At 31.5% G+C, this 25,976-nt stretch overlaps 1 protein-coding gene across 1 annotated transcript in view; it reads right to left on the bottom strand.

Annotated features, from left to right (window-relative positions):
* Window positions 1–25,473, bottom strand: part of LOC146997954 (uncharacterized) — a 74,224-nt gene extending 48,751 nt beyond the window's left edge. The window contains exon 1 of the mRNA XM_085812723.1: window positions 25,179–25,473. Within this exon, the coding sequence (XP_085668849.1) occupies window positions 25,179–25,356 (178 nt within the window). The 5' untranslated portion in view covers window positions 25,357–25,473. The remainder of the gene's footprint in view (window positions 1–25,178) is intronic.
* Window positions 25,474–25,976: the final 503 nt, after the last annotated feature.

Below are 25,976 nucleotides of genomic sequence, written 5' to 3'. Positions count from 1 at the left end.
AAATCACGGATATTCTAAGCTAAATTTTTTTGGGTGGTGTGTAATATCTTAGTAAAATCAATTCGCTTAAACAAAGTATAAAATGTCCTTATGTTTGGTACATGACATTAAGATGGTTGAGTGTGTTTTTCAAAAATTTTTAATAGCAGCAACATTATATGTCAAATTTAATTTTATAAAGCATATTTAAAAATTTAATGTAGTACTTTATTCTAAAGCAGTCTACAATTCACACTATATCTAAGCTTACACAGAATATACTAAGCGTCACCTCAAATTTTTAATAGTAGTATTTTCATTTTATTTCATAGCATTCTATATTAGATGCTTTGTTCCTAAGTTAAGAGGGATTTTGTTTCAATATATTCTATCTTTTCTAGATAAAAGTTCTCTCTCTCTTTTCTTTTCTTTTCTTTTTTTTTTTTTTTTTAAATATATGCTCACCAGCGGCCGAGCGGTAAAGTCGCTGAACACTGGTAGTTCGGTCCGAGGTTCGAATCCCGCGAACGGGCTGGCTGCATGGGTGTTTTCGTGATTTTCCCCATGTGTAACGTGTATACGAGCCAGTTTCCCTTAGAAAGTCCTCCACGAAGGCATCCCTCTCCTTAGGCAGATAGACCTCGAGGCTTTGCCATAATCACACACACACACTTTTTTTATATATTTTTGACTGATAAACGCAACTGCGCTGGGGAATAATGCTATTTCAAAAATATATAATTTAATAGTTTTTTAGCTTGTATTTTACATGGCTTTATTTAACTTGATTTCTGCGTTTATTTTTTACTTCAAATTTTGAGTTAATTTTTGAGCTTTTAAATTTTATATACACTGTATTTGTGATGACAATAAAATACTCCACCTATTTTCCACCAAAATTCATTTAAGATATTTTCTGTACTTACGTGTATTACCGCAACCACTAGTAGTAGTAGTCCCCAAATTTTCAGAATGCGCCAAACTCTGGCAACCATGCTCATAGCAATCCTTCAGTCAACAACACCGCCATTTTCGTATGCGTCCTTTTTTGTTGTATTCCAACGACTTTTACAAGCAAATCGTGATATTTTTTCCGTTTTAAAATATGAGTCTGTGGAATTTGCTAGCAGTGGAAGAAACTTCGGTAAAATTTCTGCAGGAAAGTAAAACTTTTCTAAAGGGAACAAGGGGGAAATGCGTTTCCTGGATAGTCGCTGTTGCCAAGGGTTGCACGAAGCAGAGTCTCCGTAATTCTTTGACTTTTTTTAAGCGAAAACAGAAAACTTTGATAGAACAGCGCAAAAAAATTACAGAAAGATTTTAAGAAGAATGTAAGTGTTTCATTTTTTAATGTATCACGTAATCCTTATTTAATAATTAAATTCATATTTTAAATTGCTTAAGTATGCTTGCTTGTCGTATGTTGATAATGTTTACCAACTTACTATAAGTATGTTGTTTGGAGATCTTTCTGAAAAATAAATTAAAAAAAAAAAAGCTTCGAAATCCATCAGCTTGCACCCGAGAAGTAACTTTTAGGGTAAAGTGCAGAATCGCTCACTTATTTGTTTGGCGCTTTTTACAGGAGTAAGAATAATTCGATTTTTGTCAATTTTCTTTGACTTTTTAAGTGAAAATAGGTCGATGTGTACATGGTTAAAGTCAAGGGAGGGGGCAATGCCATATTTGTGCAATTTTGGGATTTTTTTAAAGTGAAAATAGGTCGATGTTTACATGGATACCGAGTATGTGCAATTCTTAAAAACGCGCCAAGCAGTGAGTGGTTCTGCACTTTCCCCACTTTTACCTTTTCATCTGTAAAAAATCGCTAAATTGCTCCAGGATGGTTGTCTTAATAAGTAAGTACTGTATTTTCTTACATACTTTTGAAATGTTTACACGAATCCCTGTTTAAGATGAGAGTAATCATTGCAAAATTTGATCCTTACGTCATAAAACAGATTGATAAATAATCTCCCAAATGAAAATTTTCCAAATTTAATAAAATGCTTTTACCGAATCATCAGTTGCCAAAGTGCAAGTGCGCTTTAGCTGTTGAGGCTGATGGTTCGGTAAAACCATCGAAACTAGTCCTGTGAAAATTTACAAATACAAAGTTTTTGTTATTTGACTTCTAAATTAATATTTCTGCGGGTGTTATTTTAACCTAAATTATTGTGGATATATATGCATTTATAAACTTTTGATGCGGTCGATTGCAACCAAAAAGGGAGGTGCACAACTGCATATTATAGCAGTCCTATATACAAAATTTCAACGTTCTGGGGCTACTCGTTTTTTGAGTTATGCGAGATACTTGCAAATATACGTACGTACATACAACACTGACCTACTAAGCAACTTCCGACCTAAGTTAGCTTAAAGGGAACAAACGGAATATATTACTCAGAAGTAAAACTATCTACTATCTTCTAGCCACAACCTTAGGTCGGAGCCAAAACAGGGCATTAATTGTCCAAGTCAAATTTCAAAGTTTTACATTTGTACAATATACAGAGTTATTTGGATATATTGCTTACGTTGAAGAAATACATCTGAAGTTATTATATTAAGATTTTCCAGAATAGTTAAGACAGAAATTGACAGCCGCCTACAGTAACGAACATGGTAACAATAAATGTAAAAATTTTAAAGTGGAAGATCATAGATAAATATCAGTCATATTTAATAGAAAAACACAAGTAAATGAACAATAAGGATCAACACCCCGTTCAGAATCTGCACGCATTTGAAATGAAGTCACGAAAAAATTTACTCTGAATCCTTTTTAAATCCTTTTTGTAACTCGTTTTGCGAAAACAAAAATTATTACTTAATCTGTCCTTATGTACAGATGTCACGCAAAAACATCGTTAAATTGTATTCGATAGCGGTCAAAATGGATATTTCCGTTGAAATATGATACCCAAAATTTTTCGCGATTACAATACTTTCTTTATTTCGTACAAGGAAGTAAAAATATACATTTTATTTATTTACGGGATAATTTGCGGTCTCAAAAATAAAGCAGATCTTTAGTGAGGTTTACACTAAAAAAAAAAGGGCTTAGTCACTAGCCTAAGCAATAATTTCTCACATTTTTCTTTTAACCTGAAATTTAATTTTAATCTGAATCCTGAGGAAGTTTAATCGAAAATCCCCCTAGTGGAGGCATTTTTGACAAGTGTAAATATAAATCTAGTTTAGAAAAGTGATGAACTGTAGCTGTCAGAGGAAGTAGAGACTGTTTTTTTTTTTTTTTTTCCCCTCTGCATTATTGAATACCTCTCAGTCATCCAAAAACAGTTCTGTTTACAGCTAGAGTGCGTAAGGATGCACAGGAAGATCCACCGCAAAGGGAATTAGCCAAAAATAGATGGCTGTCCTCAGACGCAACTCCACCCTTTTTCGCTATAATTTCCATTTTGTTGAAATACATAAAATATATCAGCTGAAAACACTTTTCAGGATACGATAAATGATCGGTCTCGTGGCATCAGACCTATTTTGTGCGAAAAAGAATATCACTTATCCTTTTTATTATTATTATTATTTATTTATTTAAATAAATGCAGTACATGCGAAAGCAAAGTAAATTTTGATAAAAGTCAAAATTCAGTTTTTGTTTTGCGTTATTTTGAGTAAATAAGGCAAAATGGATTAAAAAAGTAATTACCCCAAACTATTCGAAGCATTTCAACTGGTGCAATAATATTATCTTGAAGCATTTCATATCCGTTAAAATTCTATCACTTGTAATAGTTTATGATTTTTTTACCAATCTTAACTATACAAATTTCTTATAAATTTAAGCTGCAAAACATTTTTTTTTTTTTTTTTTTTAGTCCAAAGGGATTTGAATCCCGAAGGACTATTAGTTTCGTTTTGGCATTTTGCTTCGGACTCATAAATGTAGGTTCACTTTTCAAACTGTTGCCACAAAATGTTAGAGTCCTGCATTATATTTGAAGAAATTAAATAATGAAAAATCTGCATAAATGTATGTATATTTCTCGTATTGTGATAAAACAACGGTACATAGAGTCATCGAATTTTTAATAACGTAATCCTCCAACGAATATGAGCATGTGGAAGACCCAATTTGAAATTTGAAATTTGTTTTATGATCGATTTCCTATTTTTTAAAACTTTGACGAATTTTTGATTAACAAACTCAAGGATTTCAAAGCGAGCAATGGCAACGTTGTGCAGAAAAAACATTTTTATCTCCAGCGCGTGAGTCTCTGTATCGGAAATTCTAAAGATATGCTCGTTTTAAAACTATTTTGCGATATTGCTGTTGCACTGGATCTTATGGTTTAAGTGCGAGGAACATGATATTTTAATAAAGAAAGGTAACACACAAAATGTTAAAAAACGCCCCTTTGGACGTAATTTAAAATCTGAAACATTTCAGATTTTTTTTTTTTTTTTTTAAGAAGAAAGGGGATCTGTAGCTGATCGCATTCGAAATCGGTAGAATTACATTCAAAAGAGGCTTTTAGCCTAATTTTAAATTTTACATCGCCATTTAGGAATTTAGCTGAGTTACACGACCAATTATTCGTACTTTTGGTAGATTTTATAAGGCGGTTTTAAATTCGGCTCACATATGAGCTTTCAATTTTGGATGAGCTTTTGCAGCAAAATCTTACTTCTGAGTTTATAAAGAGATGGTCTTTTATTCTGAAATTTTCCATTCGGCGATGGATAGTAATTGTGAATCGAATGTAAAAAAAGAAATATCTCATATTCGTGAAAAGCCTCTTGGTGTATATTTTTTTTCACTTAAAAAAAAATAAATCATTAAATATTGCTCCCAATGGGGGGCTTTTTTTATATACAGACACATACACTTTTCAAGAGCATTTAGGCTAACTCCACATTGGGGTAAAATATTTAAAAACAGCATGTCTTTAGAACTTCCGATAGACAATCTCGCGCGCTGGAGTTCTACTCCTTACAGTGTTGCCACTACTTCGCTTTGAAATTGTTCTGCTTTTTAATCAAACATTCGTTAAAGCTTTACAAAATATGAAATAGACAATAATCCGATTTCTGTATAAGCTCTTGTTTCATATTAAAACAGGATGATGATTCATAAAAATACATTGATTCAGAAAATGTGAGCAGTTTTTTTGCGCAATTTCGTATACCGTTGTATTTTTAAGCACCAACTTCCAAAACTCAGTATACTCTTCTTCTTCTCTATTTTCTTTACAAATAACTGCCAAATTCCTATTATTTTTTAGCTCCAAGAATGAATCAATTAGCGGTACATAATCTTATCCCAGTACAGCTAATTTCGTAATAACTATTGTTTCAATATTCCAAGGATTTTTTTCGAGCAGCAAACAATTCTTAATATTTCTTAAATCTTGAAATCTACTCTTAAACTCTTTGGCTAAAGCGGCTAAATAATTCGACAGTATTGTATATTTTCGGGAGATGTATGAATGCCATTTTGTTTAGCTTTCGTTATGACAGGAAAAATACTCAGTATTTACTCTTTATATTTTCTAGTATTAGTTGACTAAGTTACCAACTTAGTTGACTAACAGGGTTAGTTCAAAATCAAACCACTTTGCCATCTTAGAAATGATTTTATATTCATTCCATTAAAAAAAAAGAAAAAAAAAAAAAGGCACTTCACCATCCATCATATTTAGGTTTTGTATAACACCTTATCGTTTTCTTGTAAAAATAATAATTTCGTGTCTTACCAAAAAAAAAAAAAAAAAAATCAAGAATTTTCTCTTACTTAACTTAACCATCGCACTGAGCTATGCGAAGGAAAGTCGTTATAATCATTGTTTATTTCTTTATTACAAGATTTTAAATTTTTTATGGTTCACTTTTCATGAACAGATAAAATTCACTATACATTTATTACAAATTTCATTGCGACTTCTAATTTAGGTATAATAGAGGCATGTGCTATCAATGTTTTCTTGGTGAAATGATAAGATATTTGCTAAATTATAGATCTTTCTTTTAAGATAAGGAAATAAATCTGTTTTTAGATTCTGTCATCGATGTATTTGTGCACGCAATCAATATAATTCTTTTCCATTAATGTACTAACAATATCGAGATAATTTCTGTCTCTGAATGAAATTTCAAAAAATGTTCATGAATTTAATTTTGTTCATTATAGTATGTATCGAAAACGGAATTTTAGGATATTGATGAAATGTCTCAGAGAATATTACAAGTCAGGCTAAAATATGTATAACTTTTTAAATCTTCTGTGGTGCGATCCGAGATATGTTTTGCAATATTTTTAATGGACCTAATTCATGTAGAATCTGAAACCTTCACATTTTTAACTTGGGCAATTACTTAACTTTTGTTACTAAATCTATTATAAAGTATATTGAAAGCACTGATTAAGCATTTTTCCACTTCATCTGAAATAGCAAATGTTTTTAAGTTTGCTAAGTTTGTAACGAATTTCATATGATGCTCTTGTCATGGGTGTATCTCGTGAAATTACTGATATTACTTTGTTCTGCTGCAGAGATTTCTAGAAGAAGGTTAATTTTTCATCTCTTATTAAAGACCTGCACAGAATTATGTCATTAAATAATTATGTTTCGTAATATCATGACGATCAATGTTATATTTTCTAATATCATAACGATCAATGTTATGTTTTTTAATATCATGGCGATCAATGTTATGTTTTTTAATATCATGACGATCAATGTTATGTTTTTTAATATCATGACGATCAATGTTATGTTTTTAATATCATACTTTCAAACGGAATGTATGATATTAAAAAATATAACATTGGTTGTTATTATATCATACTTTCAAACGTGTTATCAACAAAAATGGGTTTGAACCACTTTCATTTGCACAACAAAATATTCCTTTCTCATTTGTCTTGAAGTAAACTATTGTCGTCAGGAATTTTTGTTTATTTTTTAAACGTTCCAGCCATTATAAATGCTAAAATTATACGAATGTATGCTAATAATTAAAGTAATCGAAAATCAAAACTGCCATTCATGAACGTAATCAAACAACTACGTCAGAGGTACGTTCTACGTCAAAACGTAATCAAACAACTACGCAATTCAGATTAGCTCAAGGCGTGCATATGAGATTGTTAAATCCACCAATCTTATATTGGTCGGCATTTTAATACCCGTGATAAGATAAGCAAAAGTTTAGATTGAGACTAAAAATTTTACTTCAGAGTAGGTGTCCCCCCAGTCACTGTTTGCAAGGGATATAAATATATGGTTAATCTTTGGATTATGGTAACCTGGCGATTTTTTGGCAAAAATTTGGCGACCAACCCTGCTACAGCAACCTGCTAGTTTTTGTTTGGACGCCATTTTGTTTTCACGAAGTAAAGGCATTTTTTTTTTTTTTTTTTTTTTTTCCATTTTTTCCCAACAATCTGCTAGCCGAATTACGATTATGCTAGAACTTTTATGGAACAAAAGTGCTTAATAATGACGAAGAGCGAAATTGGGAGAAAGTGCAGAATCGCAAACTGCTTGCCGCGTTTTTAAGAATTGCACATACACGGTATCCATGTGCACGTCGACCTATTTTCACTTGAGAAAGCATCCCAGAATTGCACAAAAATGGCATTGCGCACACTCTTGACTTTATCCATGTGCACTGCTAAAGTCCTAGCTAGTAACCGTTATCGCCTTACCAAAATGTCGCCAAACTATCTGTTACCATATTCCAAAGATTAGCCAAATATATTTCATTTCGGTTAAGCTAAACTGGCTCAAACCACAAAAATGCCCTTGCAGCCAGTCCGTTTGCTGGGAACTGAACCCAGGTACAATTACCAGTGTTCAGCGACCTTACCGCTCGTCCGTTGGTAAGCGAAGTTTCCTTTCATGTCGCATAGAGCCACATGCCGCCAAAGATCGAGGGTTAATTATTTATTAGCTAAAGAATTACTGGTAGTTTATTTTGGTTCGATTTCCGGAGGCTTGACTGGTTGGTTGCACAAAGTTTGCGTATGTTTCCTTATATGCAACATGATTATGAGCCATCTGACCTAAAAAAAAATGTTCTACGAAAAACATTTCTCGTTTTTAAGAAGAAAGGTAATGGTTGATGGCTTTTTAGCTAATTATATACATATATTCACTTGATTAGTTTTTTTTTTTTTTTTTTTTTTTTTTTTTTTTTTTTTTTTTTGGTATGTGTGTGTGTGTGTGTGTGTGTGTGTGTCTAACAATTTTTATTCATGTATAAATGTGTGAGAATTTGAAATCTCTAAAAAATATTTATTAATAAAATTTCATAATTTTTTTCCAATAAATTGCTTGATTATCGTAAAACAAATGCAAGTGTATTTCGTATACTTCAATAAAGAATATTATTTAAATCCAGAATTTTCTTTTCCATCAACGATGCAGAATTTTTTTTTGCTGAGACACCTGATTAGAAAATTTCTGCATCGTATTTCTTCCTAATAATTCTAAAGTGACGTAAAAAATTATCTGCAATCTGCTTACTCATCGCAATCACCATTTGTTTTCAAATGAACAGAAAAGGTTCGTAAATATTTGACATGGCAGCTGCTTTGCAGCACACTAGCAGAACGGATGGAAAACGTTTTTAACCGCTCGCCTTTTCCTAGAAACCACATCGCAAAGAAATACCTGTACACGGTAACCTCGGATGTCTTGTTAAAAAGAGGCAGAATTCGCGACAGAAAATGCGATAATTGAAGCTGTGCTGTCTGCAGAAAACATCATTTCCCTTCTTTTCGAAACAAACCTCGGTGTGACACAATATAAGCGACAAAAGCGCATTGTCTCTGTCGGAAAGGAAATGTTTAAACAACCTCACGATTCGTAAAGTTTCGCGAAATACCACGTCTCGCTGAGGATGAGTAATTGCATTACAGGTCCTTTCTTCTGATACAGGAAACATGTTATATCAATACATTTGATCTGGTGATACTTCATTGCTCTTTTTATACTACTTATCTTTTTCCTTACTAATACATTAATGTATATAAAAAATCAGGCTTGGTGTTTTCTTGTATATTCCCACCCAGTTAAAATTAAAAGTAAAATTTTATTTAATTCATAGATGTACAGCTACTTTTGTTTAAGATTCATATTAATGAGTTAATCGATAAAATTTATACTAAGTTTATATCGATAAAAATAATAATAAGTCTATTTATAAAAAAACAAAATTAATTGTGGAAGAGCATTTTTTGACAAGCAAAAATTTCCAGTTTTAAAAGTTTAGTTTACTTACTTATTTACTTTAACTAGCGATTGAGGAAACAATTTAGTAAAAAGAATTACATGATATACAGTGTCTCACAAAAGTGATGGGACACTTGTGCTTTACAATAGGAAACTGTAATAAAATAAATTAAAAAAACATGTAAAATTTTTTGTGGGTGTGTTTCATACTTAAATTTAGTAACATAACATACATTTTCTCAAAATATTAAAATATTAATTTAATAAAAATACAATTGTTTAGAACGGAGCAAAAAATGGCTCACATAAGTGATGGGACACCATTAGATCCTACTACGTACTACAATAAAAATATTTTTGGCTTTTTTTATTTTTACTAAAAAGCAATTGGCAATCATTTATAAAATCGTCTGCAGTATTTCTCTCCAGTTTGTTTTGGAATTTTTGTGTTTTTTAGCTCTGTGCAGCCATGAATGCTAAACGAAAAGAAACTTTGCTTGAAATTCGAAAATTAGTTATTAATTCGCATATTGAACGCAGAAAATCTATTAGAGAAACTGCTGAAACAGTTAACTTCAGTCATTCAACAGTTTTCAATATCATTAAACGATATAAAAAGAATCATATGATTCAGGATAAAAGAAGACCTGGCCGACCATCAAAGCTATCCAATGGAATAAAGCGAATTATTGTTCGAAATATTAAAAAAAAATCCAAGAATGAGTGCTCCTAAAGTTGCTGCTGATTTACAAGCATTATATGGAGTAATTGTTAATCATGAGACTATTAGAAGAGTAATTCAATATGCTGGATATCACGGTGGAGCAGCCAGGAAAAAATTCTTCGTAAGTGAAAAGAATAGAAAACTCAGACTGGCTTTCGCAAAATCCAACATAAATAAGAATTCTGATTACTGGAATGAAGTTATATTTGCTGATGAGAGTAAATTTAATATATTTGGTTCTGACGGTAGAATCTTGGTGTGGAGAAAACCCAGAGAAGAATTTCGTAAACAGAACTTGGTGCCAACAGTAAAACATGGTGGAGGAGGAGTTATGGTATGGGGGTGTATGTCGTCTGCAGGAGTTGGTAATCTTGTTTTTATTGACAGTATAATGGATCGGTACAAGTATATTGACATTTTAAATCAAAATTTGAAATCTTCAGCACGAAAATTGAACCTTCATAACGATTTTAAATTCTACCAGGACAATGACCCCAAGCACATTGCTTTGAACGTTTCACTCTGGCTGCTGTATAACTGTCCTGAAATAATAAAAACACCCCCACAATTTCCAGACTTAAATCTCATAGAGAATATTTTGCAAGAATTGGAATCAAGAATTCGCAAACACACCATTTCTTCAAAACAACAGTTAAAATCGGTGCTTCAAGAAGAATGGGGTAAAATCACTCCAGAAATCACAAAAAAAAAAAAAAAAAATGAGTCGAATCTATCCCAAGAAGATTAAATCGTGTTTTAAAAGTAAAAGGAAATCCAAAAAAATATTAAAACCTTTTAAAAAGTAAAATTTTTGGATAAATATTTCATGGAAAAGTAAGTGTCCCATCACGTATGTGAGCCATTTTTTGCTCCGTTCTAAACAATTGTATTTTTATTAAATTAATATTTTAATATTTTGAGAAAATGTATGTTATGTAAGAATTGTTACTAAATTTAAGTATGGAACACACCCACAAAAAATTTTACATGTTTTCATAATTTATTTTACTACAGTTTCCTTTTGTAAAGCACAAGTGTCCCATCACTTTTGTGAGACACTGTATATAAAATTTACGATAAATCGTCTGAAAAATATGAACTCTGTGATAATTTTCACGTTATAGAAGGTGATAATTTTCCTGTTCGCGGGATTCGAACCTAACTAACTACCAGTGTTCAGCGACGTTACCGCTCGGCCACTGGTGGGCTCTAAAGCATAATGTGATGGTATTTTAAACTGTACACACTAAACTATATATAACTCCCAATAGGGCGCTACTTACGCAGTTATGCGGCTGGAGAAAGGTACTGCTAATAATTGAGGCATCTGATATCCTGATTCGAGACGCCATGGTCAGAATGGTATCAGCTGGATCATTCGTATCATAATCAGCTTCGCCAGTGGTCGAGTGGTTAAAACAGCTGAATACTGGTATTCCACCCGGGTTCAAACCCAGACAGAGGAGCTAGCTACATTGATGGTTTTCGTAGTTTTCTGCATGTGCAACCATTAGTACAAACCAATTTCCTTAGAAAGTCTTCCGTGAAAGTGCCCTTTATCTTAAGTAGATAGCCATCTTGTTCTTTACTTGTATTCAGATAAAATAATTGTACCATAATTAATCGTATCATCTCGATATTTTCATATTCCGGGCCGGAAATGTGTTAGCTGGACACTGGCATTTGAAGTTTTAAAGCACTTTTCTATTTGCAAGTCTTTCTAAGGGCCGATGTTTAGAGAATTCGAGTTTAATATACTCGTAATTGTATTTTATTGTTTCCTCTATAGTACATCATCTTCTGAAGTAAAAATGAGTGAGAATTTAAAAAATAGTGCATATTCTTAGATAAAGTAAATGTAAGATATCTATGTTTTGTATCTGGGCGAAATGAAAGTAAAGTAAGTAGGCAGTGTGTGATGGTTACATTAATATGGATAAAAATGTACTAGTGACTCAGAAAGACATCTTAACAATGAAGAAGTACAAAACCAGCTTCACACAATCTTTTTTTTTTTTTTTTTTTTTTTTTCAAATGATGAAATCTGGCAAACAAAAAAATGTATCTCACTTTCAGCTCACAGTAATAGTTGTTACCACCGACACATCACTTAAACTAAAGAATAAGATCTGCCTAGAAAACATTTATTAGAAATGAATCTATATCGGTTACAAAAATCATTAACTCAATTTGAAAAAACAGATTTTTATTGCTTAACTCCCACAGATAATAATAGTCTTTACAATTTCTTTGGTTTGTGAACAAACAATATTTGAATAATTTCATGCAGTTTACAGAAGATTTTTTTTTTTTTTTTAAAGACATCAAAAATCTAAAGCAAAAACTAATTTTCAACTAACAAGAATTTAGACATTAATTTCTTATTACTTCAAGAGCGATTTTTTTTGAGTAAAATTTATCAATTTATCGTTTATGCATCTGGAATTTGAAATTAGGTATCTAACTTCGGTTTTTAAGAAAGTGAATTTAACAAAAAGTTATCCATTTTCGATAATTTTTATTCATATTTATGGTTCTTTTTAATCTTTAATAATTGATATATCAAGGTACTGGAACCCAAATGTGACTTTTCATATATTTCTCACTGATTATCTTTGAAAACACATTATGATTCTCCCTGTTCAAGTAACTGCAATTTTAGTCATATCACAGAGATTACCGTATAATAGAAACATCCCATAAATTCGAATTAGAAGCCTCTATCGTACCCGGAAATATTTGTAAAATTCCATGCTTCGATAAACCTGCGTTCAAACGATATATCCATCCACTGCACGCTCTTTCCTTTATCTAATTACAAGTGAGTGTGTCCGTAAAGGAATTCAGTTGTAACCTTGTGTGTTGTTTTTAAATGAATAGTATATGTTAGGAAAAATGAAGCTGTGAGGCCGTGTTTTAAATACCGCTTTTGGCGAATATCTTAAATATTATGTTAAAAACTGAATGATCGCACGTAATTTCTTTAGTGCAATACTACTGGGAATGTGGTCTAATGGGGGCGCCTTACATGGGAGCAAATAGTGAAGTATGTAAGATTCCGATATTGTAAAGGAAAAAAAAACCCGAAAATGTACCAATTTGCATGATATGAACCTTTATTTTGGTAAACGTGCGTTTTGGAAATGTAATTTAAGACAGTGTGATCTAGTAAGTGGGACTTGGAAAAGACAACTGGTTTGAAGGAAGTAGAATTCCATTTTGTTCAGCTTTGAGATTCATATACTGCTGGTGGGAGGAGTTGACGTCGATTAAATTTTGTGAAAATCAACTTGATTTATCGAATAAAACTGTTATAGATTGGAACAATTAACAAGCGTGAATTATGTGTCTTGGATAGGGAGAATAAACCGAACTAGAAAGTAGGAGGACCAGATTGCATTGTGGAAATTGATGAAAGTTTGTTGACTAAACTTAAAAATAATAATGGTTGAGTATTACCAGAACAGTGGGTGTTTGGTGGTATATGGAGAGAAGCAAAAGATTCCTTTGTTGTCACTGTTCCTAATAGAACTGGCTCTACCCTTCTTAATAAAATTATTGAAAACATTGCAGATGGTAGCATAAAATTTATTCTGACAGTTAGAAAGGTTACTAAACAAATAGAATAGTAAAAGAAGGAGTCCTACATGCTAAAGTTAATCATAAATACAATTTTATTGATCCTGATACAGGAGTTCATACACAAACAGTTGAGAGAATGTAGGGCAATGCTAAATGGAGGAACAAGAGACATAGGGGAACAGCAAGACATCATTTAGAATCTTATTTAGCAGAGTTTATATGGCGATAGCATCAGGTCAACGGAAATAGCGACTGTTTTGAATCTCTGTTAAACTCTATATCGGCCCATTTTCCACCGACTAGTTTGACTACTTTGATTTTAAATAAAGTGTTTTGATTTTTGAAAGTGTTTTGATTTTAAATAAAGTGATTTGAAGCAAAAGTTTTAGGTGTTTATTGGCGGCACTTAAAAACTGCCACATCTGCAGCTGCGGTGGCGTTAATACATAAGTACCAATTTATTAAAATAAAAACGTAACAGACGTATATTCAGATTAAAAGTCAAAGACAGAAGGGTTAAAAAAAGAGCAAATTCAAGATAAAAATATATAATATTTATAACTATATAAATCAATGTAATTATTTATTTAATAACCAATTAAATTCAAAACAATATTTATGAAATACTGAAATTAGTCAAATCGAAAAATATTCCAAAATAGCCAAACTAATTCAAATTAATTTAATTAAAAGGCGTAGCTAAACAAACTGTTCGTTAGTTAAAGGAATATAATGATTTCTTCATCGATATCGAGTCCTAGATTCAAAAATCTAATTAATCAGTTTAATAGTAATCAATAAAGGCTGAACGATTTAAAGCTGGGTTGTTTTCAGATGATGTACTGCAACATATTAGAATAGTATGAAGGACTTTTGTACCTCAACGTTGTTTAGTTAAATAACAAAGAAGTAAATAAAAGAAACTTAAAAAAATTACATCATGATATTTTTAGAAGCTTTGTAACTTTTTCATATAACATTAATAAAAATTAATATAAAAACTTAAAAAGAAAAATCCGAAGGCTTTCAGGTTTTTTATTACGCCCAAAGGAACTTTTTTAACTTTTTGTGTGTTACCTTTATTTATTAAATATCATGTTATTCGCACTTAAACCACATAATATTCAATCAATAGCAATATCACAAAATAATTAAAAACAGCACATCTTTAGAATTTCCCATAAACAATCTCGCGCGCTGGAGATAATTCCCCCCCCCCCTGTAGAGTGTTGCCATTGCTCGCTTTGAAATCGTTGAGTTTGTTAATAAAAAATTCGTTAAATTTTTACAAAGTGTGAAATAGATAATAAAACAAATTCGAAATTCAAAATTCGGTCTTCCAGTTGCCTACGTTCGGGTAGAGGATTACGTTATTCAAAATCTGATGGCTCTAGATATAGTCTTTTTTTTTTTTTTTTTCCTCAGGATGCGAGAAACATACATACATTCATGCAGATTCTTCATTATTTAATGTCTTTAAATGTAATACAGGGCAAGAATATTTGGTGGCAACAATTTAACTAGTAATTCGTCGTTTATAGTGAATGAAACACCACAAAATGTCGTTTTTATACTAATAGCCTTTCTGGGCTACCGCCCCTTTGGGTTAATAATAAACAAGAGGTAATTACAATAAAATTCTAGAAACTTCATACCCATTTCTCAGATCGTTGACATCAGATCACTAACATAACATCACCGAGCTTAGATTTGCAATTTTATTTTTATACAGTCAAAGAAGCTAAGATTTACTTATCTATTTTCTATTATTATTTTTTTAACTTTTTATTCACCCTGAAAAATTTATCCTCTTCGTACAATTTACTTTCTTCACAGCGAGGATTTGAACCAATATGATCGAAACTATCTTGGACTTCTTCGGGTACTACTGAGGTGGCAGAAGTAATCATCTGCGATGAATTATGTAAATTTACGATACTAGTTTACTCTGATTACAGCAAGCAACATTTGAAAATCATTTCCCTCGATTTTTCAATAAAATGTTTTAGAATCTGTACTATTTCAATTTTTTTTTCAAGTTATGGCTTTAAGAAAACAAAAACGAATAGAAATTCACAAAGTGGTTCTTAATTTGAAACTGGAAATGGCTACATCTATTTAAAAATCTGATGTGAAATACCACATGATTTCCTTGAATGGTCTACTAAAAAATAAATGAATGGTCTACTAATAAATATACATTTTTTGCTGCAACAATAAACTGATATTTAATATTGTTAGATATTAACAACAATAAACTAATATTATATATTGTTAGATATTTACTGTTAGACTAATTATATAAAGTAACTGTTATTATATATGTACTTAGATTTCGTTATTTGTCGAAAATTAATTCCTTTCTTAAAATTTGTCATTGCCAAAATGCATTTATTTTTGTCATTTAAAACGTTTTTGTAATTGGCAGTATATGACTATGACAGACGACTGCGAAAATAAAGAATGAGTTAGGGGATATATATATACATATATGGCACTGCCGATTGCAATAAAAAAGAGGAATAGTACAGCTAGATATTATAACAGTCCCAGATACAAAATTTAAATGATCTACGGTTAATTTTTTTGGAGTCATGGGAGATATATACATACATACGTACGTACGTACGTACAGACGTCACGAAAAATATCCCATTTGAATCTATTTTAAATTCATTTTCAATCCTTTTCGGGAAAAGAGAACTTTATTCTTCCGTACGTACAGAGGTTCACATAAAAAAATCTTCCAAATCGATTCAGGAACGGTCAAAATGGATATTGCTGTTGAAATATGATACCGGACATTTTTCACGATTGCAATACTTTCTTTACTTCGTACAAGGAAGTAAAAAAGTAGTTGAAACTGTTCATTTAAAACATCAAAATAATTTTCTAATAAAATAATATTAAAAAAGCTACTTCAAAGATGAGAACTTCCGTATATAGCACATATTGTTGGAAATATTAAAATAATAGAAAAATAGGTGGCTGCAAACTTAAGCTAAATTTTATATAACCATGCAGAGAATTTATTAATCCGCAGAATGTTGAAATAATGATAACAGTCGGATATAATAATCAGATTGTGAGGGGAGAAAATAAAGCATCTGCGGAAGACCAGAAAACTTCAGCTTTCTTTCTCAAAATTGATGAAAAATTACAATTCTGAATACTGCCATGAGGTAAAATCTGATGACGGAACGTAGTTTAATATTTTTGATTAGGATGACCATTTTATAGTGAAGAAGCTATAGAAGAATTCGGAAGAATGATAGAAAATGGCTGAAGGAGGGTTATGATATGTGGATATATATCGCGCTTTCAAACCATAATATTAAGTTTATGGATGGTGTAATAAATTAGTACAAGCATGTTGATAGTTTAAAATGAATTTTGAAATTTTTAGCTCAAAAGAGGGGTCTACAAAATTACTTCGTATTGTGTTAAACCTGTGATCCTAAGTGTACTTACTCCTATGCATGTACGATTCTTGTTGTTTTATTAGTTCTGAGATTTCGTAATGTTTTATTACAGTCCGATTTAATTCTACGGATCCTCGTAAACGACTTGGCTGCACTGGCGTTTTCGCGGTTTTACTAGTCGTAAACTGGATACTAGCCAGTTTCCCTTAGAAAGTCCACGAAAGCATAAATCCTTGGGGCAAGATATCCCAAGGAAAGTGATGAGTTCTTTTCCAGAATCAAATAAACCGAACCAAATAACTTCATCCAACATATTGTTACAAAATGTACAGACGCGGTAATATGGCAGAGCAGTTTTAGAGTTGCCATAAAATGGCAAAAGAATGCAGGGTTGCCACATTTGGCGAGAAATCGCCCATTTGGCGACATTTTGCGACAAAATTGGCGATATGCCATGGACGGATAGAGAATTTTCTGGAACGAATTCTTACCGGTTTAGCCCAGAATGTTCTCGAACACAAGCCGAAAGCTATATAAACCCTGCTGGTCCGCAGTCACATGTTTAGGTTTAGTCAGTTAGTGTGTGCCTCGTCTAGCGAGCTGATAGTCAGTCATTGAGCGAGTGTCTCGAAGTGTAGCGCCGGGTTGGTCGTCGAATGCATCGAGAGAATCTTTTAGTGCATCGCGAATTAATGCATCGTCGAGTTTTGTCTTAGACGGTGCTGAGTCGAGAGCTATTCTCTTGTGTATCGTCGAGAGCATCGCGTGGAGAGTCGCGAGAGTACGTGAAGTTCCGAGAACGACCAAGCAGAGTTGGGAACTGCACTCGGGTGCTTTGCCGGGAAGCTGTCTCCACCGTGATAGCCTGTTAACCTGGAGGCTGTGTCGCTGATTGTTCCAGCATGTTTATAGTTCCAGCATAGTTCTTCGAAGACTGTGTAAACGGGATTTTGGAGCTGTCCTGAGAACACTGGCCAATAAAGTGTCTTTCATTATTTAATAATCGTTCATTATTTAATAATCGTCGTTATTCACTCCAAATCCACACGAACCCCGTACGAACGTGAAGGAAGAAAATAACGTAACAACTGGTGTCAGAAAAGAAACAATATTTTTAAAGAAATAAAGTCTAAAATCTAGAAAGAAAATATTTAGAATAAACAAAAAATGTAAAAAATCTGAACGCTTTCAGATTTTATATTACGCCCAAAGGAGCTCTCTTTTTTTTTTTTTTTTTTTTTTTTTTTTTTTTTAAACGTTTTGTGTGTTATCTTTATTTATTAACTATCATGTTCTTTGCACTTAAACCATAAAATTAAATTCAGCAACAGTATAGCAAATAATTTTAAAATGAGAATATCTTTAGAATTTCCGATGCACAGTCTTGGGCGCTGGAGACTTTTTTTTTTCCCCTTCAGTGTTGCCATTGCTAGCTTTTAAATCGTTGAATTTGTTAATCAAAAATTCGTTAAAGTGTCTTAAAAAATATAAAATCTATAATAAAACAAATTCCAAATTAGGCCTTCTAGATGCCCCCAATATTCCGTGGAATATTACGCTATTCAAAATTTGATGGTTATAGGTACCGTTGTTTTATCACAATGCGAGAAACATACATACATTTAAGCAGATTCTTCATAATTTAATTTTTTTTCAAATATAACACAGGGCTCTAATATTTGGTGGCAACTATTTGAAAAGTGAATCAACGTTTATAGTGAATCGACGCAAAATGCCAAAAACGAAATTAATAAGTCCTTCTGGGCAAATTGCCCTTTTGGACTAAAAATCACTGGAAAGGTGACTTTATAAGGTGCATATATAATAGAAGATACACAGAGGAAAATTGCATCCATTCTATAGAGATTAAAAATTTTATAACTATACAAATATTAGAAATAATTTAAGATTTAAATTTCAAGAAATAGTAAATTTCAGTTTTGATTTGCTAGATCAGTAAGTATTCAATTAGGATTTCAGTTAAAAGAGAAAATATTAATTCCTAAACTAATGATTTATTTTAGGAAAAAAAAAAGTTTAGTGTCAGAAGACGACTAGGTAAATGCATGCTTCAGAAGAAATCACATTTTATTCTTTTAGTGTAATGAATTTAATATTTTCACATTAATTTAGGTAACTTAAAGATTACAATGCTTTCGTGCGTTACTGAATATAGGATTTCTGCTACCTTTCACAAAATATGTCTGATAAATATTACATCATCCGCTTCGATTTTTACAAGACATGAGTCTTGAAAATTGTCTACTTGATACCCCTTACTTCTTAAGGAAAGATCATAACTGCGCCAAATATGATTATGAAATTATTGATAATAATTAGCCCAAAGAGGCGTTAGCCCAGAAGGGCTATTAGTTTCTAAATGGCATTTGCGTCTTATCATTTAACTGCGATAGATCACTTTTCAAATTGTTGCCACCAAATACTATCGCCCTGTATTATATTTAAAGAAACTAAGTAACCTGCATGAAGGCACGTATGTTTCTCGCATTATGAAAAAACAACGGTACCTGAAGACATCAAAATTTGAGTAGCATAGTCCTCCACCTGAACATCGGGCCTGAAAGCCGGAATTTGTTTTATGGTCTATTTTATATTCTGTAAAACTTTAACAATCTTTTTATTAAAAAACTCAACAATTTCAAAGCGAAAAATGGCAACAATATAGGGAAGATAGCATTTTTATCTCCAGCGCGCGAAACTGTCCATTGGAAATTATAAAGGTATGCTGCTTTTAAATATTTTAGCCCAAAGTGGCGTTAGCCCAAATGATATAGAAACGTGTATGTGTCTGTAAATAATAATAATAAATAAAAACTCTCGTTTGAGCATAATATAGAATCTGAAAGCTTTCAGGTTTTTTTTAAATTTTTACTTTCTCATTTTTATGAGAAGAAATCGGCGTAACTTTTGCTCATTTTTTAAGATTCAATGAAAAACATGCTTTGAACAGATCAAGGGATAATCATTTTTAATAGTTAATCGGAAGTGATCGAGAGAGAAGGGATGCCTTCGTGGTAAACTTTCTAAGAACAGAGTTTTGAAATAAAGCTACGCAGAAAGGTTAATCATAAATTCCCCCTCCTATAGTTTAACTCTAGAGTTTAGACATTCGAATAATTAGATCTATGAGCTCGAGCTGACCGGTAATTCACAAGCGCACATTGGAAGAACGCGCATTTCATAGCCATCATACATACATTCACTCTGCAAGGGGGATTTTTTTTTCTTATTTTAGCCCTAATTATTTTTCCTAATTACAAGAAAACTTTAAGGTAATCTTGTTTAATGTATTTGTAATTTGACTTGGTGTTACAAGCATAAATATTCAGAACAAGATTCGAATTGGTAAACCAGCCTTAACAGGATTTCGAACTCAAACTCACTGATAATATATAAATTATAATTTTAACTAGGAGACTTGTGCATACCATAGATTTATTTCGCAGAATGTTTACTTAAAAATCGATACATTTTTCATACATATTTGTTAGCAATAAGGAAAACCGTATCCGTGTCCTCATACCTGAACATTCTAAAATTTAGAAAACTAAACGACTGAATACAGTCTACATTTCTGCATATAAATTTCTTCACATGTTGTGCTATTTTGTAAAAACAGCATTTAAACCTAAATCAAAAAACAATAAATATGCATATTAAGGCAAGATTATACTTCCACTTCTGCCTTAAATTACCATTTTTTTTATACCTGAAATCAAGTGTCATTCTTTTTCACTGACCGAAATGTAGAAATTTCGACCTAGGAATAGGAAGTTGTTGCCATTCAAATGAGATAAATACTATCTTTTATTTATCTGCCATATTATAAAACTATGCTGTTGATCAGTATAACAAAGTGAATAATTTGAAAACATTCTATAGCCTTTAATAGCCTTTTACAATATGTATTATTGAGGTTTATAATATAATATTAATTAAACCAAAAGCACGTTTCTACCGCCTTAAAGTGCATACATAAATTACAAATTTCTCACGATAATTCTTGCTTATATTACCAATTCCCATTTCCTTCAAAATCGAACATAGCATTAACTATAAAATTCGACAACAAAATATAGACTGAAAAATACATTTCCTTTTTATAGTTTTAGTCTAGATATTTTAGTAATATATTGCCTGTTTTCTACATTTCTCTTTCATATTCAAAAGGTAAATATGGAAGCAAGCCTTCTGGCTTTAAAAACTGCAGTATTTTTTAAGTTTTATTTTACTTCTTGAGAAAGATTTGATTTTATCCAATTTCTACAATGTATATTATTTTTAATTAAAAAGCTTCTCTGGTTTGCATTTCAGCAAAGTTTGGTTTGTAGAATTTAGAATCTGAGTAATTTCTTCTTACATATATACGAGTAACTGCTTCAGGCAGTAAAATTTTAAAAAATATATATTATTTTGGGGGGGGGGTAATAGATATTTTTTTCATTAAAAAAATTCAATTTTTTTAGTCGACTCGCACATATTATCCTTAAAAGTTACTAGGATATCAATGTTCAGATATTAAGTAACGATAAATTTCTTCTTATGTTTTTTTTTCCAGCTTTATATTAACAAATACTTGATGCCTTTGGAAAACACGTACAGTTTTAGTCTTGAATTTTGTCACATCTAATGAAATTTGTAATCATTTCTAATCATCTAATTTTGTGGAAACTAATCAGAAAAAGCAAATCGATAGTAATAATTAAAAGATTTTAAAGAACTTCAATGTTTCAAGCCACGCTACTCAAAATGCGCTAAGCAACAGGTTAAAACTTCTGACTTTTCTCATGAAAATTTGAAACCTTTATTATTTTATAATTGTTTCTATAATCATAATATCTATTTGGTTTACCCAAAAGGAAAATAATGTATTTCTAAAATTCTGAACCTTAAAAACAGTACAGTTTTCATAAATGTGATCTATCATCCCTCCTTACTAAGCAAAGATAGAGATTATATTCAACAAAAGCTTGTAAGGGGGGACGATTGAAGCTTGTAAGGGGGGACGGCAGATAGAGCACATGCACGTTTATAGTATATGCACACAATATGCATTTTGTATCGATGTAATACTGTTTTCTTTATTTTACTTGTGAACCGCCTCAAATTAAATAAAAATTTATTACTGTAATTACTTGAACCCAATTTTTGGTTTCTTTCGCAAAATTTTGGTTGACATCATGCTTCCCATTGTTTTGTTACTGTTAGAGAATTATATAATATAATGCCGCGTAATTTTATAACATAATTAACCCAATAGCTCAAGTTAATTAATCTGCAAATATAAATTTAGTTAAAACATACATTCCATTAACAGTCTTGATTTCTTAGCAGAACTATTTTAGTTTATTAAAGAAGTTGAGGCTGTTTTGAAATATTTTTCTAGCAAAAACTATTGCTAAAATAAAAATTAGAGAATTTAATTTAAAAAAATATAAAAATCTGAAAGCTTTCAGATTTTATCTTAGCCCAAAGGGAAGTTTTTTAACGTTTTGTGTGTTATTTTTATTTATTAAATATCATGTTCTTCGCACTTAACCATAAAATTCAATTTAACAGCAATATCACAAAATATTTAAAAAGAGCATATCTTTAGAATTTCTGATACGCAGTCTCGTGCGCTGAAACTAAAAGTTTTTTTTTTTTTTTTTTTTTTCCTCCCCTCGTTCAGTGGCTCGCTTTAAAAATCGTTGGTTTTTTTTAGTAAAAAATTCGTTAAAGTTTTACAAAATATTAAATAGATAATAAAATAAATTCCAAATTTGGGCTTCCAGATCCTCATATTCGAGTGGAGGATTACGTTATTCAAAATTTGCTGTCTCTAGATAAGGTCGTTTTTTCACAGTGGGAGAAACATACATACATTCAAGCAGATTTTTAATTATTTAATGTCTTTAAATATAATGCAGGGCTCTAATATTTAGTGGCAACAATTTGAAAAGTGAAACGCCGTTTTATAGTAGACGACGCAAATGCCAAAACGAAATTAATAGCCCTTTGGGCTGAAAGAATTTACCTGTTGTGTAGATAGGTAAATCTCTTATTGTATTTTATACCTTAAAAAGTGTTTTCAGCACAAAAGATTATTTATACGCTTGTAAAACATTTTGTATTGCATGCTGCAAATTGAATTTTATCTTAAATTCATCAGTTCGTTTATTGATTTATCATTACCATTTTCATTTGTTTTTTACCCTCGAGGTTAATTATTTCCCTCTCTCTGTTTTATTTATTCATCATTATTTTAATCTGTTTATAATGTCTAAATCTCCGGGAAAAGTCATCGGAAAAGACACAAAGGCAATCTCCCCTTATGATAGCCTTTGCGTGCTTTGCCTCAGTCAAATATAACTTAACCGCTAAATTTTCGATTCACAGAAGTAAGGCTTTTTCTGGAAGATATTAAAAACCTGCGATTCATCATACATTTAATTAATTTTTAAAGGGGACCATTTATAAAAGTCAGACAATGAATTACAGAATACATATTATTCTGTACGTAATTTTAGCTTAAATATTTATATGTAACTTCAATAATAACAGCAAAAAGTTTTATTTGACTTAAATATTTAGTAATGGGTCATGAATTGAAATTGTAGAATAATTACATTGGTTAAAAGTGAGCAATTCCCCAAATTTGCTAAGTTGTTTAAAGCTATTTGTACTCTCGTGAAATTCAAAATTAAGAGCTCTTTTGCATATAATCGCACTAAATGTTATACGTTAGCCTTTTAAACAGCGCTGATTCGTTTACCTTGTAAGAACCTTTACATGAAACTTGAAGTATGAATATACTGGAATTTTCAACAAGGATCATTACGCTTCCTAATAAAATTACATAGAATTCTATTCGTAGAAAAAATATGTATATTTTCCCAGTTAATAAAATAGCCGAAACAATTATGTAAATGAAGTTTTTAAAATAAAAATGCATCAAATAATATGAATAAGTTCGCCATTTTAACTTATCAAAAATTCACATTTTTCTAATAAAAATTCGTAGCGATTTAAACGTAAGTCATTCACCCATGCTTGATGAATCATTTGAAAACAAATCTTAGCCTTCAAGTTAAGCCTACATTTTTCTAACTAAGCATTAATATAAAACTAAAACTGCGCACAAGCAAACTGCAACAACTTTTTTTTTAACTAATTACTAATTTTCTTTCGGAAAGGTTTAGAAATCACTTACGTGCAAGAAATCTGTATATTTGATTCATGAAATAAATGAATGATCACATGAACATATGTCGAATTCTTTCGTTCCATATTAGTCAATATCTGCAATTTCCATCTTCTAAATAAGACTTATTTTGAAATAAATTAAGTTAATATTTTGAAATTAATTATATTTTGAAATAAATTAAGTTAATATTTTCTGATAATTCAATGCTAACGTGCAATTTTCTAATTTTTTTTCATATAACAATTGAAGAGAATCTTCGTACGGTTGCTGAAAACATTTTAGCTCAGCTTACAGAAAGCCGATAATTATAAAAACAAATAAGTGTGCTTAAATGAGTTTAATACCAAAACAGACAACAATACTTTGTAAATGTTTTACACCTAGGATTTGAAAATACAAATACTGGTAGATACAGACCATATTATAATACCTTGCTAGTTATATCATGATTCGGTATTTTTCCTTTGCATATGTTAAGTATTTCAGTTTTTATTACAGCTATTTCAGATATAAACAACTATATCAAATTATATCGAAAATAAAATAATATGTAACTGAATTTAAAGTTTTCCGATATAAAGATTATATTAGAAAAGCTGCAATCCTGTCATTAACCTAAGCCTAAGAATTCCCACTGCGAGCAAACAAGAGTATTGTATTTACATCTTGCATCTCAATATAACCCTTTCAGCTTCGTGAGCATATTTAATGCCGTGAGTATACAGTTTTCTTCGAAATCAAATACGTAACATTTACTAAAACTGATGGAAGATTAAAACGAGAGTTACTTCTCGAATTCTCTTATCTTGGAGTTAAATGTCTGTCAATTACTATCAGCATCCATCTTAAGTTGGAACCGCATTCGTTTATAAACAGAAACTAAGATTTTATGCATCATGAGTGGACGTAGAAATAGTATTGCACAATCTTTCCGACATATTCACCCACTTAGAGAATGATAGGTGGGCATTCTGTGCTCGTCTGCTATCCAGTGGAACGGATAAAAAGGAGAAGAGTGCAAAGAGGAGAGAAAGTGTATCAGCAAATTTCACACTCACCTTTCTTCTTCTCTTCCTTCTCCTTCTTCTCGATGAGAAAGGCTTCTTTCTCCTGTTCTCCGTACATCATGAACCTAACTTTATCCATAAACGAAAAGGAGACATTGTCTTCTACAGACCTCTCCTCCTCCCCTTCGGATGCCACGATGCCACTACTGGCACCGCCTTCCTCTGCCATTTGGAAGACCTTCAGAGACGACGGAAGGAATCAAACGGCATCCGTTTGTCTTCCGTCATTGCAGCAGTCCTTTCACGACACCGAGAGACGCTATTCTAAGTCTACCTGTGCGCGGCGTGATCGCAGAGAGAGCGCCTCTCCAGCTCCCTCTTCCGGGAGAAGCGGGAAAAGATAAAATGACGCGCGTCGGTTCGCATGTGATGTAGTAATTCGAAAATCGCACGCTATTATTTAATTTTAAATATGATGCTAGAAATATGCCCGACTAATAATAAGATGAAAAGAACAGAGTTTGAAAAAGAATAGCACTTTTTATTTTCCGCCTTTAGAATTTTATGAACTCAAGTCTATAGCATACGTCTAATTCTGTTGAATTCTATTGTATTTTCTCATTCTGTTGACTCCAAATTTTCTTGAATTTACCTATCTTTTGAGAGCATTTCATTCAGAATTTAGTCCCTTCTCTTTGAATTACGTTCAACCAGCTTTTTATTTCTAGTATGCAGAATTTTCCAGTTTATGCAAGAATTGTTTACCATTTTAAGCGAACTATGTTCCTTTTTTTAAAAATGTATCAAAAATATGGATCTTGATTTTCATATGTAGGGAAAGCAATATTG

This window comes from Stegodyphus dumicola, chromosome 3, assembly GCF_044657685.1.
Source record: "Stegodyphus dumicola isolate Sdum_Otavi_A_Nest chromosome 3, ASM4465768v1".
In the NCBI taxonomy this organism is placed as follows: domain Eukaryota; kingdom Metazoa; phylum Arthropoda; class Arachnida; order Araneae; family Eresidae; genus Stegodyphus; species Stegodyphus dumicola.
The sequence above is the reverse complement of the archived record's forward strand: the minus strand, read 5'-3'. Positions and strand labels throughout refer to the sequence as shown.